This window comes from Plecotus auritus (genome assembly GCF_963455305.1).
Source record: "Plecotus auritus genome assembly, chromosome: 6".
Classification (NCBI taxonomy): domain Eukaryota; kingdom Metazoa; phylum Chordata; class Mammalia; order Chiroptera; family Vespertilionidae; genus Plecotus; species Plecotus auritus.
Window position 1 is genome coordinate 62,873,253 of NC_137773.1, and position 16,382 is coordinate 62,889,634.

Genomic DNA, 16,382 nt, shown 5'->3' on the forward strand with positions numbered 1-16,382 from the left:
CTGGGCTGAGGGACACACACGCCTGTGCACGAATTTTGTGCACCAGGCCTCTAGTTCTCAATAATATACAGTCACTTCCTTGGCTTTGCAATTTTTGGAAACTTAACAAATCATTTGTATTAATAAGTACATAAGATAAATAATATGTTGTTAGAATATTATTTTTTTAAATATATTATATTGATTTTTTACAGAGAGGAAGGAAGAGGGATAGAGAGCTAGAAACATTGATGAAAGAGAAACATCCATCAGCTGCCTCCTGCACACCCTCTACTGGGGATGTACCCGCAACCAAGGTACATGCCCTTGACCGGAATCAAACTTGGGACCCTTCAGTCCGCAGGCCAACACTCTATCCACTGAGCCAAACTGGTTAGGGCTAGAATATTATTCTTGAAAAGTAAATTCCTCAACTGTATCCACAACTGAAAAATGTCCTATATAAAACAAGGAAAATAATCATTCTACTTCAAATGGTTGCTGATGAAAGAAATTAAAAAGTATTTAAATGGTGTCTAACACAGAATAAGCATTTTATAAACATTTGCTCCTGTTATTGTTATATTGTTATTTATTCATTTCCTTAAAATAACTGGTGACATAGAATTCAATATCGCTTTATACCAGTATAGTAATCACTCTAATGCCATATGCATGTTTTTTTCTGGAATGTTTATAGATCATAAGAAATATATTTTCATTTACATATTATTTCAATACTTGCATTTAAAAAAATTTCTCAGGTATTATAAAGCAAATATGATGAAAAGAAAGTATTTGGGGTTACCACATCTTCAAAAGAAAAGAATTTCATTTGTCTAGGTGAATGATCACCCTGAGAGAATTTCTCTAAATTGCAGAAATTTATTTTGTTTACAAAGGTATTTTTTCTTTAAAGCAAGGGTCAGCAAACTTTTTCTGTAAAAAGCCAGATAGTTCATATTTTTATTTTAGTCTTTGTAGGTCATAAATTCTCCGTTGTAATTACTAAACTCAGCTATTGTAATGCAAAAGCAGCTGCAGAATCCATGTGAATGAATGAGTGTGGCTATTGCAGTAAAACTTTATTCCTGCTCTAAAACATGAAGTAAAATGATTCTTCACATAGAAAACAAAATCTAATAAACAATAAAAGAATATGCACTTATTGCATAATAAACAGTCTTTAAGAACTCAAAACATTTTAAATCCTCATTTGTCACACCCGATTGCTTGGGCATTAATTCTGCATTATAGACCCTCCTCAACTACCTCCGAGGGTGTCTATGTATACCAAAGGGGATGTGTTGGCCTGGAACACAGTGACCAGTATTTGTACCTCCTTCTCTTACCAAGCAGATAGAGACAGCTGAATTCCAGTGATTTCTGGGAGAATGCACCCAAGTCTTGATTTCTGAACATTCCCCCTTAGCTCATACCAGCTTAAAAAGCGTTGGCTTAGTAGTGACCAAATTAGCAAAGCTGTGCTGATTCAACTCCAGCCAAGCTGGCTCTTTTCTGGGATATTTATTAGGTTAAGTGAGCTTGGGACAAATTCATAACGAGCAGTTAACCATGAATTTTACATTCTGGTGGGGAGAAGGAAAAGTTGCCAAGTGTCAGACTTCATAGAATTTAAACATATAAACAGGGAACTCACTGATATCAAGGGTGGAAAACTACTTATTTGTGTTATGGAACCTTTTTCTTCTCAAATACCCTACGGACATTACTTCCTAAGCAATGATCAGCAGGTATTCTTTGATTCATTTCTAGAAGGAGAAGTTCAGACTTCAAGAAGTAAGTGTCACAGGAAGTCAGCGGCTTGGCTGGAAAGAGAAGACAGATTTCCTGAACTCTCTTGGAGTCACTGTGATATCTACTACAGAGCTTCATCTTCTAGCTGGATATTTCCAAAGGAGAGCAACAGAAGGAGTTATTCCTCTTCAGCTCCCCTCTCCCGAGAAAAGTCAGACTTGCTGAGGGAAAACTCATGCAAAATGCGTGGACTTCTTCACGGAGGACAGAAAGATGAATTTCCCTCAGGACACTCTCATTCCTTTTATGACATTCTCTAAAGGAAGATGCTGGTTTTCCCAGCTGCGGCAGAAAACTGTGATGGTGGCTTTGGCCAAGCTGTGAACCAATTGTTCAGCAATGCTCAGCGGCATTTGACCACGCGAAGCCAAAAACCCGTGCTGCGTGACTTCCCGCTGTGCCAGAAGCTTCGGCACTATTTCTGCCATCAGCTTCTCTACTTGTTTTAGGAGGGCCAAATGGGACGGCGCTGTACTTGGTTCACTTGTATTTGTGCATTAAATCAGATGTTTTAATTACCCAAGTCCACTGCCCCAGGGGAGTTATTAAAAGTCAAAGTTATTTCAAGGGAAATTGATGGGGGGGGGGGGGCGCGCGGGGGAAAACAGGCACTTTTTAAAAATATGGATTTGTTTTTCCCTGACAGCTCAGCATCCCGAGCCCCAGCATTAACAGTGAAGCAGCAGATCGGAAACAAGTTAAAACAAGTAGGAGAGTCTGAGCCTGAAGGAATCCTCAGCCTGTAATTGAGGCTGTCTGTGCCTGTGACACACACGTTGGATGGCTCAGGTGTAAGGGGGTAAGGATGAACCGGTCATATTGACTTTTCATAGATTTAAAAATGTGTGATATTTTAAAGTGATGCAAGAAGAGTGATGATGCCCCAGCCATCCGGAAACTTTGTAACATCACCAAACATTCCAGAGCTTCTGTAATTCTAAGTTTATGCCATTCCTGTTGCCTGGAATGCCCTTCCTTGCCTTCTGGCAAATTCCTCCTCTCCTCCAATAGCCATGTCAGATTCTACCGTCTCTCTGATAACTTACCCAACGCTCCTTATCACAGTCGTGGCTGTTTTCTCCTGCTCTGTAGAACTTTGATCACACTTTTATTAGACACTTACCATAGTGCAGTCACTTCTGTTTACATGTCTGTCTCCCCAGTTAAATCATGGGCATTGCTGCCTACACACAGCAATAAGGAATGACACCATCTGACCTGTGCTGTTTCACTCTGCATGTTATTTGATGCAGAGGAGGTGCTCATGTCAGGGTGAAGACATGGTTTAGCCAAATTATTTTGACTGTATTGGTCTAGAAGAATCCTTAGATCCTATTCAGTTTTGATTTTTAAAGATAAAAGAAATGAAAGAGTTGACATGACATGTCCAAGGTCATATACCGACAGTACACGTCTCCTGACTTCCTTTTTACTCTGTACAATACCATATTTTGGGAAATGACTTTGAAAAGATTACACTTAGCACAAAACAGAAACTTATTACTTCTTCTCCATTCCAAGCTAGACATACCATAAAAAGAAGGAAAAGTCAAAAGAGAAGAGATAAAGAAGAAGCCAAACTTAAAACACTCCTAGATTAGGGTTTCTTAACCTTGCAGGCACTATTGACATTTTGGACTGGATGACTCTTTGCTGTGGGGGATTTTCCTTTGCACTGTAAGATGTTTTAGCAACATCTCTGACCTCTACTCACTAGATGCCAGTAGCAAACCCCCCACCACCACACACACACACACACACACACACACACACACACACACACACAATTGTGACAACCAAAAATGTTTCCAGACATTGCCAAATGTCCCCGGGAGGTAAAATTGTTCCTGGCTGAGAATAACTATCCCAGGTGAATAATCTCAGAAGAGGTAATCTTCTACATTACTTCAAGCAAAGTAGCAATAAATTAGTATGTATAGTATACTGGTTTCAAGCCAATACTCTCATATTAAGCATAGAAGAGAGAATCTGAAATGCTTAATCCGCTTACAATTTTATTAATCCTTTTTATTAAAAACAGTGATGCTGTCACTTGGTCTATGGCTGCAACTAGAGCAGAAAAAAACAAGCTAGTAAAACTTCCAGTTCTAAAGGGAATTTAGCACTCTTAACATGCTGTAGAGATAGTCTTAATAGCTTTTATTTTAGTTATACTTTAAACTTTCTTAAAGGTCCCTCCTCCATATCAAACATAATTTAATATTCCTACAAACAGTCTAAGAAAACAGAAATTAATAAAAGAGTAAGCAAATACCCTTCACTTGATTTTAGTATATAGAATATCTTACAAAACCATGTCTTTTTATGGTTTGTAAAATTTCTAATTGAAATTTGAGTATATACTTGCATTTTTTTAATTCTTAAAGTTAGTCCCAGTATTTAGAGTTCTGTTCTAGTTTCTAAATAAGTAAAATATTATCAGCTCAAATTTCAAAACTGTAATATCAAACATGAATTATAAACCACTAGAGCTGTTACTTTTTATTTTTTATAAGGAAGCTGGGCTTGTTTAAAAAATGTATAAGATAAATATAGCATACACTATTCATCTACTGCAATAAAACCTTATCATGACTTAATAGGTAGAGTTCAAAACTATAGTTGTTCAAGTGTATAAACAATGAGGTTCCATTATTGTAAAGTTAATAAAACAACACAGTTGGCCAGGACAGCTAGCTGGCCGGGAATTCTTGGGGTCTGGCTTTGGCATGGCACCACTCTGGCTTAACTACCAATGAAAACAATACATGGCACTAATGCCAGCTGCCATGTCCAGAACAACAGTAGGGATCCCTGAAACTCAGGTGATTTCATCACTAGATTGTGCAAACAGAACCAAAAGATGCTCAAGACTCACCCTTCTGCCTTCCATTTCCTGAGATGGAGCAGCCTCCTGTTTCCCACCCCACGTCACCCTCCCCTATGGTCTTCCCGTCCCCAGGAGATAAGAACTTCAGCTGGATGATAAAAGGAAATTACCTACCACATTATATCCAAATTTCATTTCTTTTAATAAAGTGACTCATATTTTTAAATGCAGCTAAGAGGAATATCACAGCTTTTGAGTATGAAGTTTTCAACCAGAAATGTTTCCCATCCTGCTTCTTATCTCCTCAGTAAGGTCTTAAAATGTGAATTAATATTTTAAAAATATAGATATAGATGACAGATAGATGATAGATACACACACACACACACACACACACACACACAGGTGCGCACGTGCACACACATGTTTGATATTTTACTTTTATTGCAATCCATATGTTCCTAAAGTTCCTAAGCTATCAGAGAATCTGGAATGCTACCAAGGCTGGGAATCGTAATTACTGTGACCAACTCTTTGACCCATGAGAGTATTCACAATTTAATCTTTAATTTGCCTTATTTGCCTACCCCAACACCTCATTAAATAGCATAGGAACAAATCTTATATTTCATATTCACTTTTCAAATAATTCATACCATGTGCCTATTTAAAATAAGCACTTTATTTATATAATACTTTAAGTAATAAGTTGCTTAAATCTCTGAAAACTGACAGATGAAATGGTGATAACCTGCTAATTCCAAAGCATCATCATTTGTAGGGAAATTTCCCATTTTTCCATCGCCCTGTGGCTTGGAGGCGGGACTACTGCATAAGATTGTACTATCTATACCTGTGCAACAGTTCCCAGTGGCAAACGAGGGCCCATATCCAGGCCGGTCTCAGAGCTGAGCCACACCGGAAAGGAAACGTGCCTTGTTGCAATTCTTCTGTTCAGTGGGGGTACCTTTTTGTAATTTTTCCAAAGACAGGTACAAGCTAGTTACTGATATCCCTGCCTGAAAGACAGAGGTACACTACAGCAGCTCGGCGATCACTCTCTCACACACACAGCAGCCCAGGCACAGGCAGGAACCTCCGGTGAGCAGAGGCCAACCCTCGCCAATCCTGGGCTGGCACCAGTGCCTGACCCTCGGAGAAGAGTGGCCTCCACCTAAAGAACCGGTTCCAAACTTCCCAGCTTTTCCATAAACATAAATTCTGAAAATCATAAGACAATGCCAACACATAGCCTAAATTATTGAAGTAATGCTCTACTTTTAAACTTTCATGTCTTTATCAACATCAGCCTCTTTAGGCAGCAGGGAATTGTTGAAAATTCAAGATGGCATGTGCATCCCTTTTGAATTGGTATTACTCATGATTGATATGTTGGAGGAGAACCCTGCTGAGATGTCCCATTGTCAAGTTAGGGCTTGTAAGTCTAAGGAAGTCATTCTACAATCTTGGGGCAGGAGAATGGAGAATAAGGAAGGAAAGGAAGAAGAAAGAGACATGGAAAGAAAGGTTTGGAAGGGAAAGGATGGCAATAATAAAGAAATGAAGGAGAGGGAAATGGAGAAAAAGTAACTCCAATTTTCTGCCTTGGGGTAATTGCAGAATGGTAAACAGTGTTCAGCAAATACTGAGCTTTCTTATCCACTCTTTCAACTACATGTTACAAAAACAACCAATAACAAAGAATCACAGCAAGTATTTCATGCTAATAAGTTTAAATGGTTTCAAAACAGATACTCCTCTTGTGTTTAAACCATGAGTGCCAAGGTAAATGAGTTCCTTACCTCCTTTTACCCATTCATTTTTGGACTTTTTTCTCCCTTTCCAATGTTCTTGGTTGGCATAGGTCATTTGGTGTGCACTGCTCCCCAGAATTCCAGAGTCCCCGTCAGCTTTTCAGACAAGCCAGAGCAACTCTGGTAAAATGAGTTTTCTTTGTTCTTTTTCACTCATCCAACAGCCTTCCTCACACGTCCCATCTAAAAATTCACCTTTGCAATGCAGGATTCTATGTATTTGTTCTCAAACTCTGCTTCCTTTCCATTTTATATATTACTTTTCTGTTTCTGCTTTTCTCCGAGTTTTCATGCTAAACATGTCTTGTGGGGGTTTTTTTGAAAATAACTGTTAACTGAAAATGGTAGTGACAGGTCTAACTAAAGCGTTTCAAACCAAGGAACGGTCTCAGCCGAAGTGCGGCTATGCACACCTGTCAACACTACCTGTGCTTTCATGACTCACTGGGGACCAAAGACTACGCTCCTTTTTCTGGTCCAGCAGCTTAGAACTTCTCCCTGTCTTACTACAAAACATCAAAGGGAAGATGTCAAAAACCTCATACAAAACCGGCCAGATGTCTAAGTGATATAACACCCGTAAAGAAGGTATAAAACTCAAGGTCAGGAAACAGGCAAGAAAGTCCAACCAACCTTGGAGAGTAAGTGGGTGGAGGGACAGAATGGAGAGAGGGAGAGGCAGAAGTGGGAGAAGCTAGAGAGAAGGCAGAGGAGAGAGAGAAAGGAAGCTAGTGAAAATCCCAGGGTATGCCATGGTAACTAAAGCTGCTTTTCCCAAACATTTACGTTGTTATTCCGTGTATTTCAGCCCACTATATATTAATGACTTTGTTTCTTGCTCTTTTTAAAAATATAATTTATGTAGAAGACAACCTTCTCTAAAGTTGCTGAATAAAATACCCAAATTATTTTAAACGTTTTGTTCCAAGTGTTGCACCCAAAAGATTAAATTTTCTACAGCTTGTTACAGTTAACAAAGTACTTTCACATCTATGATCTCATTTGGTCTTCACAATAACCTAGGAAGGCAGGCAGGACAGGGAATCAGAGCTGGTGCTCACAGAACTTACATGACACTTAAGTAACGTGGGGATGGGAACTTCAGCTATACCTGGGGCTTTTTTCTCTATTACCATGCTCTTCTAGGACTCTCTGTTTGAATACTTTATAGGATGAATTCAATTAAGGAAATTAGCATTACATAAAACATTCATTTGTATGACATCAGTTCAAACATGAGTTAGATCCAAGCCACTAGGATAAAAAAATATAAACGAATTTGAATCTTTGCTTACTGCAGAACCTTGTTTTCCCTTCTATATAGTGAAGCACTATAATTTTACACAGGAGTCAACTGTACAAGAGAAATTTTCTTCTAGTCTTTAAATGCCATTATCTTATAACTTATAAACTGCACAGAAAACAATTTGAAAAGAGATTTAGATCCTCAGGACTTGATGACAATAAAATGATATTAATATTACCTATTCTATCATTATTTTCTCCCCTTATCTTTGTTTATTATAACTTCACTAGAGGCCCGGTGCATGAAATTTGTGCACGGGGGTGTGTGTCCTTTAGCCCAGCCTGCACCCTCTCCAATCTGGGAACCCTCGAGGGATGTCCAACTGCCCATTTAGGCCCGATCCTACCGGGCCTAAACGGGCAGTCGGACATCCCTCTCACAATCCAGGACTGCTGGCTCCCAACTGCTCACCTGCCTGCCTTCCCGATTGCCCCTAATAGCTTCTGCCTGCCAGCCTGATTACCCCCTAACCCAGCCGTGGGCAAACTATGGCCTGCGGGCCGGATCCGGCTGTTCTATCCAGTTCTCTTGCTCTCCCCTCCGCTCCTTTACTTTGAATTTATATTAGTTCACACAAACACTCCATCCATGCTTTTGTTCCGGCCCTCTGGTCCAGTTTAAGAACCCATTGTGGCCCTCGAGTCAAAAAGTTTGCCCACCCCTGCCCTAACCACTCCCCTGACAGCCTGATTGATGCCTAACTGCTCCCCTGCCAGTCTGATTGCCCCTAACTGCCCTCCCCTGTAGGCCTGGTCACCCCTATCTGCCCTCCCCTGCAGGCCTGGTCCCTCCCAACCGCTCTCCCCTGCAGGCCTGGGTTCCCCCCCAACTGCCCTTCCCTGCAGGCCTGGTCGCCCCCAAGTTCCCTCCTCTGCTGGTGTGGTCACCCCTAACTGCCCTCCCCTGCAGGCTTGATCGCCCACAACTGCCCTCCCTTGCAGGCCTGGTCTCTCCCCTGCTGGCCATGTTGTGGTGGCCATCTTGTGTCCACATGGGGGCAGCTGTCTTGTGTGTTGGAGTGACAGTCAATTTGGATATTACTCTTTTATTAGATAGGATAGAGGCCTGGTGCATGGGTGGGGGCCAGCTGGTTTTCCCTGAAGGGTGTCCCAGATCAGGGTGGGGGTTCCCTTGGGGCGTGGGGTGGCCTGGGCGAGGGGCCTGTGGTGGTTTGCAGGCTGGCCACGCCCCCCGGCGACCCAAGCAGAGGCCCTGGGATCTGGGATTTATTTATCTACTATAATTGAAACTTTGTAGCTTTGAGCGGAGCCAAGCCTCCTGCTTGCTCTGCGGCCACAGCCATTTTTGTTGGGATTTATTTATCTTCTATAATTGAAACTTTGTAGCCTTGAGCCTGGGCCTGCCTGGGTGTGCGAAAAACTTGACTTCCTCCATTGCCGGGGAAACCCAAGCCTCCTGCTCACTCCGTGGCCGCAGCCATCTTGGTTGGGTTAATTTGCATATCTGCTCCTGATTGGCTGGTGGGTGTGGCTTGTGGGTATAGCAGAGTGATCGCTAATTTGCATATTACTATTTTATTAGATAGGATTATTCTGCCCTAAAGGAAAAATCCAACCCTAGTCTCCTGTAATTTATCACAAACAAACATTATTTCTACTATTTCTATTATCCATTTGAACATAAACCAAGTATTTTCTGTAACAGCTTACTAAGTGTTACCTTGGAAATTACTATATGATTGGGAATTCAGGAAGTAATATTGAAAAGAAAAAAATCTGTACTGAGTAACAGTGTTTAACAACAATGCTCAAATATATCAAAATTAAAACTATTCTCAAATTTTGCAGCTTTTCCCACTTATGCATTTATGAGCCCATTTATGTTCAGCTTTAAAGTCCAAAAAAATTTTAAATTAAATATTCTAAGTTTTCACTGAGTTACACTTGACACAAAGGTTCAAAGTAACTCCAAGTTCCTCAAAGTGGGATTTTTACAGAATTAAAAATATCTATGGGTTATCCTAAGGAAATAAAATTTAAAAAAACCTGAATGCATCATATTTTTGTACTATGTTTTTCACCAAAGATATATAAGAATTTATGACCTGAGCAATACTTCCAACGTTTTATTTTAGGCCAAATGGCATTATGTTGGGGTATGATGATAACATAAAACAGACACTGGAAATAATCATTTATATGCTGACTTCATACAGATCGGAATCACTGAAGGGATTTGGCCCCCCAAATTAGGAAGTCACTTACATTGACTCTGACCTCCCATCATGAGAAGTTCAGGTGCTTCTTCTTGACCTTCAAGGGCTCGGCAGCCCCAGGCAATGCCCCAACACTGCTTAGAGCAGTGGTCAGTCTGGAAGTAAAGAAGCACAGTAGTATCCCAGAGTGAGTGTTTTCAACAAGGCCTTCAAGGCCTAACACTGATCCATGTTTGGCCACATGCCATTTGAGACTATAACATTGTCCCACCACAGCAAGAAATGGTGATGAAAACCTAGAGTAAACTGTATTTATCCAAAGAATATACAGTATCATAAAAGGGTTATAAACACATTTTTTCCATATTGCCATTCACTTAGACATTAGCTTTAATGGCATGACAATATTATAACTCCCTATTTTTAAAAATTCTGGCATATACAGAAAGCCAATTAGTGGTGGATAGTATATAAATTATATTGTTGTTTGTAAATAAGAACAAAATCTTAAGAATTAGTATCATAAAATCATTTTAAATGAGCTTTAATACAGAATATTTATTGTTTAGTCTAATATCTTTAAAATAAACTTAATATATGTCCCATAACTAAAGCTAGCCTAATATACATACACTCAATTATTACTGAATAATGTGGAATATAATTTAATTAATACGTAGTGCATAAAACTAAGTGTAACCACATAGAAGTGTCACTGTACTTCCTCCTGCTCACAGAAGGCTCTATTATTTATGGGCCAGCTCCACCAGTCCAGCTCAGGAATATAGGGGCTATGCCAACATCTTTACGCACTCCCCAGTGTTTCAGGAAATACAAATGTATGATATTCCTCAGGCTCATCCACCAAAACAAGGCCTGACTACACACAAGCAGTCTACCCCAAGGATTTTTGGAGCCACATAAACTCAATAAAAGAACACAAGCTGGACTGACCAAAGGAAAGCAGTGTGGGAGTGAAACCACTGGTTTAATAGGAGACCAAGATTCAGTTTCAATTTTGAAGGTAAATAGCTCTGTGACTTCACCAAAATCTAGAGTAATTCTGAGTTTCCTTTCTAAATGTTAGCCAAAAAAACAGGCGGATGATCCTGACGTTGACATCATGGAAGGTTTTGAAAACTAAGACTATTCAGGCCCTATCCACAGAGATTCTAATTTAATACATCTGGAATATGACTAAACATTAGTATGTTTTTTAATTTCCTGAAATAAGGATTAAAAACCAGGAATCTAGAATTCCAGATGATTTCAAAGTTTCCTCCCAGCCCCCCCAAATTTGATAAATCTGTACCATAAAATCATTTCATCACTCTTGGAAACTATAAAATATCACGTTATTTAAAAAAATATTACAAATGATAGACAAAGAAAGCTTTACACAACTACTGAACTATAGTAAATATAATCTTGAAATTTTTTCTCCTTCGAATGATACACTATTATCTCCTATGTACATGCATGCTGAGGTGGATGATATAAACTTATCCAATAACTTTCTAGTTACGATTTTCATCAGTCTGAAACTGTGCCTACAATTGACACCAATACCTTGATCCACTTAATATGAAAGAGTGGCATCTTTATATTGCAATTTTTAAAAGTTATACTAATGACTAAACTTTAATTTTTTTTTACTCTTTTAGAATTCTACATTTCTTATTCTTGAGTTGTACAAATCTACAATTCTCCAATTCTTACATTTTGGAATTCTAGGGAGGAAACTGAAAAGCAATGATCAACACTAAAATCTCAGAAAGCAAGAGTCTTTTCAAGGACGACAGAGTTAAGAAAGAAATAAACCCAATCTTAATAAAATGTGCTTTCCAGATGACTCATGCTTTTGTGCAAACAATGTAAGAATTAGAGTGTGCATGCTTTATTGACAGGACAAATGAAGATGTGAATCCTATAAATATCCAGGAGCACAGTCCCTTGTGAAAGTAGATGTCAGCTATAAATAAAAAGTACAATAAATGAAACAAAATATGCATATAAAATGTTATACGTAAGTCCTTCACTAGCAAACCCTAACGTTACCACTAATAAAAGTTGTCACAACTGCCTTTATCTGTAGGATACTATTATCCCCATTTTATATCCAAGGAAAAAGGCTCAGAGAATGCAAGTAATTTCCCCAAGTTTTCACACTTAGAAATATCACAAATGAAATTTAAACTTAAGGCAGTCTTGACTCCAGAAATTCCTACTGTCTAAAAGTTCTAGAAGGGTATAAGAGTAAAGAAGTCATTTTTAGATAGTCCTTCATTATGACATACCAAACAGCAGAAGCAAAACCAGTTTGCTGTGTGTTGTTTTTTTCCACCTTTACCTTCACTTATATTCTTTCAGAGAAATATACTGATCAAGAAGTACCATATGCATTTTTATATGTGAGTGGAAAACAGAATGGGAAGTTGGCTCAGAAATACCATAAAATACGTATATAAGTTCACAATTAGGTCTAACACACTGAACTATGAGAAGCATAAAAATTGCCTCAATGCTACCAGCATGAAAATAAACCAAAAAAGGGGGGGGGGTGTTGATAATCCTGTAGAATGCCTTTTCCCCCCATATTTGACATTACTCAAGATTTTTCTGACATTTAGGTAAAGAAATCTTGGAGCAAATGTTCAAATTTAAATGTAAACATAAGAAGCAGAACCAGTTCTTTGAAAATTTTGGTTCTAGTCCTTGCTCTGCCAATGTCTTAATCTTATTCTGTCTGACTCTCACTTTCCTCATTTACAAAAATGGAAGAGGTAAAACATGTTTGTGAGTTTTCTCCAAAATAATTTATTAAGAAAAATTTTAAACATATAGCCAAGTTGAAAGAATCATACGATAAACACCCATATACCCTCCGTCTACATTCTACCATTAACATATTATTATCCTTGCTTCACCATGTATCCATCCATCAACCCACCTTATTTTTGGTGGGTTTCCAAGTACATCACAGACATCAGCACACCTCCCGCTAAGTTCTCATGTTACAACTGAGTTCAGTAATTGTTTACTTTTTTACATTAAATGCAAATACAATAAAACACACAAATCTTAAGTATATATTCACTTCGTTTTAATAAATGCATGTACTCAAACTCCTATCAAGATATAAAACATCATGCATTGGTGAGAGTTTGAGTTTGTTTTCTGAGTAACAGAGGCCCAGATGTGGTAAAAATAGAGTGGCTCTGATTAAATGATCTTCGTCCTCGGTGGGTCCCTCTGCCCTGCCACAGGGTTCCAAGAACTTAGGTTCTTCAAAGGGAGATCACCCCAGCATGTGCTCTCTCAGATCCCTTCCAGCTGAATATGGCCAAAGCCTCTGACTGTAAGTAAAAGTAGTTAAACTACTCTGACATTTTTCTGCCTCTCACCAAACATGAAACATGGCCAATTTCTCAACGCTTGAAAGTTCCCTGGACAAATTATTATTGGCTTATTGTTTGTTTACTGTGCTTAAGACAGTCTTATATTTGCATCTCAGATATTCATCTTTTTAAAGTGATTATGAATGGCAATTAATATATTTCTACACTAGGGCCAAGCTCTATTCATAAACTGAAAGGCACCTGCATTCATTCTGGGAAGTTCCCAAACATTAATTTGGGTAGGTATGTACAGTGACAAGTAAAGTTTTCCATACATAGAGGATTACAATTCCTGCCGAGAACACTCTCTCTCTGTCCCCCTCATCCTCCTCTCTCTCACTCTTTCTCTCCCTCACTCTAACTCTCTTTCTCTCATTTTCACCTTAAAATAATGTGCACCTTTTGAGCAAACACATGCCCTATGGGGAGATGTAAGAGATTAGCTCTGCTCCTGGCCTTGTGTGACTTTAGGGAAGGCTCCCAGACTTCCTGAGCCTCAGCTTTCTAGTTGGTAATACTGAGTAAATAAATAATCCGCAGTACTAATAACCTCAATCATATGAACAGTGAATACAAAACACACTTCAAAAGCACCATCTTCCTGCAGGCAATTAAGCACCTGGCAAGGAAAGATATAAACCTGTAGTTCATCAGATCATTCCCTCTTAATCATTCAAACCTAACCACAAGCCTTCAATCAAACTGTGGCTAGAGACTTAATCCTACTCTAGTAGTTACACAGTCTTGCCTGAATCGCTGGACCTTATTTCTCTGGCGCTTTTTCTTTGTTCCATTTTTTTTTTTCTCAGACCATCTTCTTTAAAAGGAAATTCCAATTTGGGCTATTATTTAACATGTTTCCTAGAACCCCAAAAGGCTGCTATCATTTGCCATCTAGTACGAAATAGGGCCTGATCTATGATGACCTGAGGCTCCACTCCTCTGTATGTCTAATCATTTATGTTTGATCTGGACTATTAATCATCAGTATTGCCTATGATTAAGATATAAGAAGATATACTCCAGTATACCACAACTGATAGACAGGGTAAAAGAATTCTGGTAGGAACAGTTTAACCCAGGGGTGGGCAAACTTTTTGACTCGAGGGCCACAATGGGTTCTTAAACTGGACCGGAGGGCCGGAACAAAAGCATGGATGGAGTGTTTGTGTGAACTAATATAAATTCAAAGTAAAGGAGCTGGAGGGGAGAGCAAGAGAACCGGATAGAACAGCCGGATCCGGCCGGCCGTAGTTTGCCCAAGGCTGGTTTAACCCATGAGCATACTCATTGCTCTGGACTATTAGGAAACAATTCTCCAAGGGTCTCCTGGGAGCACATCTTGTGAGCAGAAGTACTGATACCCTTTGTTCTAGATCTAGACTATCTGGTCAAGGGTTTCTGTATAAAGAATAGCCTATAGGCAGACAGGGCAGCGAGCAGACTTGTTTGCTGAGCAGTACATCTCTCCGGGGCAAAGTCTGGACAAGTTTGCTTCAGTCCATTGGAAGAGAGTTCCCTAAGCTCAGGAACTCCAGCTGGGACACGACTCCTTTGCATCAGCACCATCCACTCCGTTCATGTCATCACAGCACCGGCAGGAAGAACTCACACAAACCTGAGGTGCATACTCTTTTTGCCTCTAAAACAAAAGTTTCTGCCGGCATCTGTGAAAATGAGGCAGGCTAACCCAACAGCCCGCAAGGACGATCTACAAGAATCTCAGACTGTTCACATTCTCCCTGAGGACACTGTCATTGTCCAGGCTTGTTACGCCGGTAGGTCCCTCTCTCTCAATGAGGACTGCCCTGTCTCTCAGGTGACACTGAACTGGCTTGAACAGCAAACCTTCGATACCATGCCTGAAGTCAGAGTATTCTATGGGGTTGGAGAGCAGTACAAATTGCATTCCACAGACTCCAGAAGTTATAAATGTCCATTTAGAAAAAAAAAAATCTAGGAAAAGTAACACGAGTAAGTTCAAGACTTCTCCAAATCCCCATGAATATAACTTTTTTAGCAGAGCCTGTTGTTCTCTGGGAGAGCAAAGGAAAAACAAATCCTAGGAACATTTTACACATGGTAAAAGATGAAAGCTAAGTAGAAAATACTATCTAATGAGGGTAATGAGTATAAACAAATAAACATTCCTGAAAAGAGTTTAAACATTTCTTGTTGGTGCTAAAGGCAACTAAAGAAGGTAAAGAATGAGAGGATTATAGAGATTAATTGCATTGACTTCTCAGAGTTTTGGAACTGCCCTGGCGTATGCTATAAATAATTATAAACTGCACTATAAGTGTTTCACAGAGTACCTCGGTTTAAATGGCTCCTAGGAGACAGCTGTTATTTTGCGCAACTGCAAATTAGGGGTAAGATGCAGGAGGAAGGCTAAGTAATACGGGATTCCATTTTGGAACGCAGTACTAACATATTTTCAACTTGACTTTCATACCTAAGCAGGATCAGCTTTGCCCTGAATAAATTATATATCATTCTGTTTGCTTTATACAGTTCTTTGTAATTAAGCCATAGTTCAAAAAGTAATCTATGTGTGCTGTCTCGGGGAGAAAAGTAGCATGAGGTGCCAAACACGAACACTTGGCTCTGAAAAGGCTCCTTTTCACACAATAAAAAGAGAATAGTCAGCAACACGAGGACATAAACCATGTGCCTCTCTAGCATCTAATAAGATTCCTAGCATTTTGTAGATATTGATTAAATATTCACTATGTTATTTAATATAAATAACTTTATTATCATTGAATATTTTAAACATAACAAATTCACGAGTACTAAAGGGAACTGGGAAAAAAAATCAATGATCTGGACTTGTTATTCAAATACAAAATGTATCCACTGGGAAACTGGCCGAACCCTCTTATTTGAAAAACTGTTTGGAATAAACATGTGATTACTTCACAGTCATGTGGTATGCTGATCATGATTTCTAAAAAATATTTGCTTGAAACTCCAGTGCATAAAGTGTTTTATATTTGATTAGAGAAGGGAAAAGAAAAGAACTCAGCCCTAAAGGCTTTTGTTAGTTATATGGTAAAAT

General features: G+C 39.1%; 1 protein-coding gene across 2 annotated transcripts in view; it reads right to left on the reverse strand.

Moving 5' to 3' along the window:
* Positions 1-16,382, reverse strand: part of TLL1 (tolloid like 1) — a 174,767-nt gene that overhangs the window by 132,684 nt on the left and 25,701 nt on the right. The window contains exon 2 of one of the 2 annotated variants that reach the window (XM_080675293.1): positions 9,973-10,078. The exons of the other annotated variant lie outside the window; for it this stretch is intronic. Coding sequence (XP_080531419.1) covers positions 9,973-9,994 — 22 coding nt within the window. The 5' untranslated portion in view covers positions 9,995-10,078. The remainder of the gene's footprint in view (positions 1-9,972; positions 10,079-16,382) is intronic. 2 annotated transcript variants of the gene reach the window in all.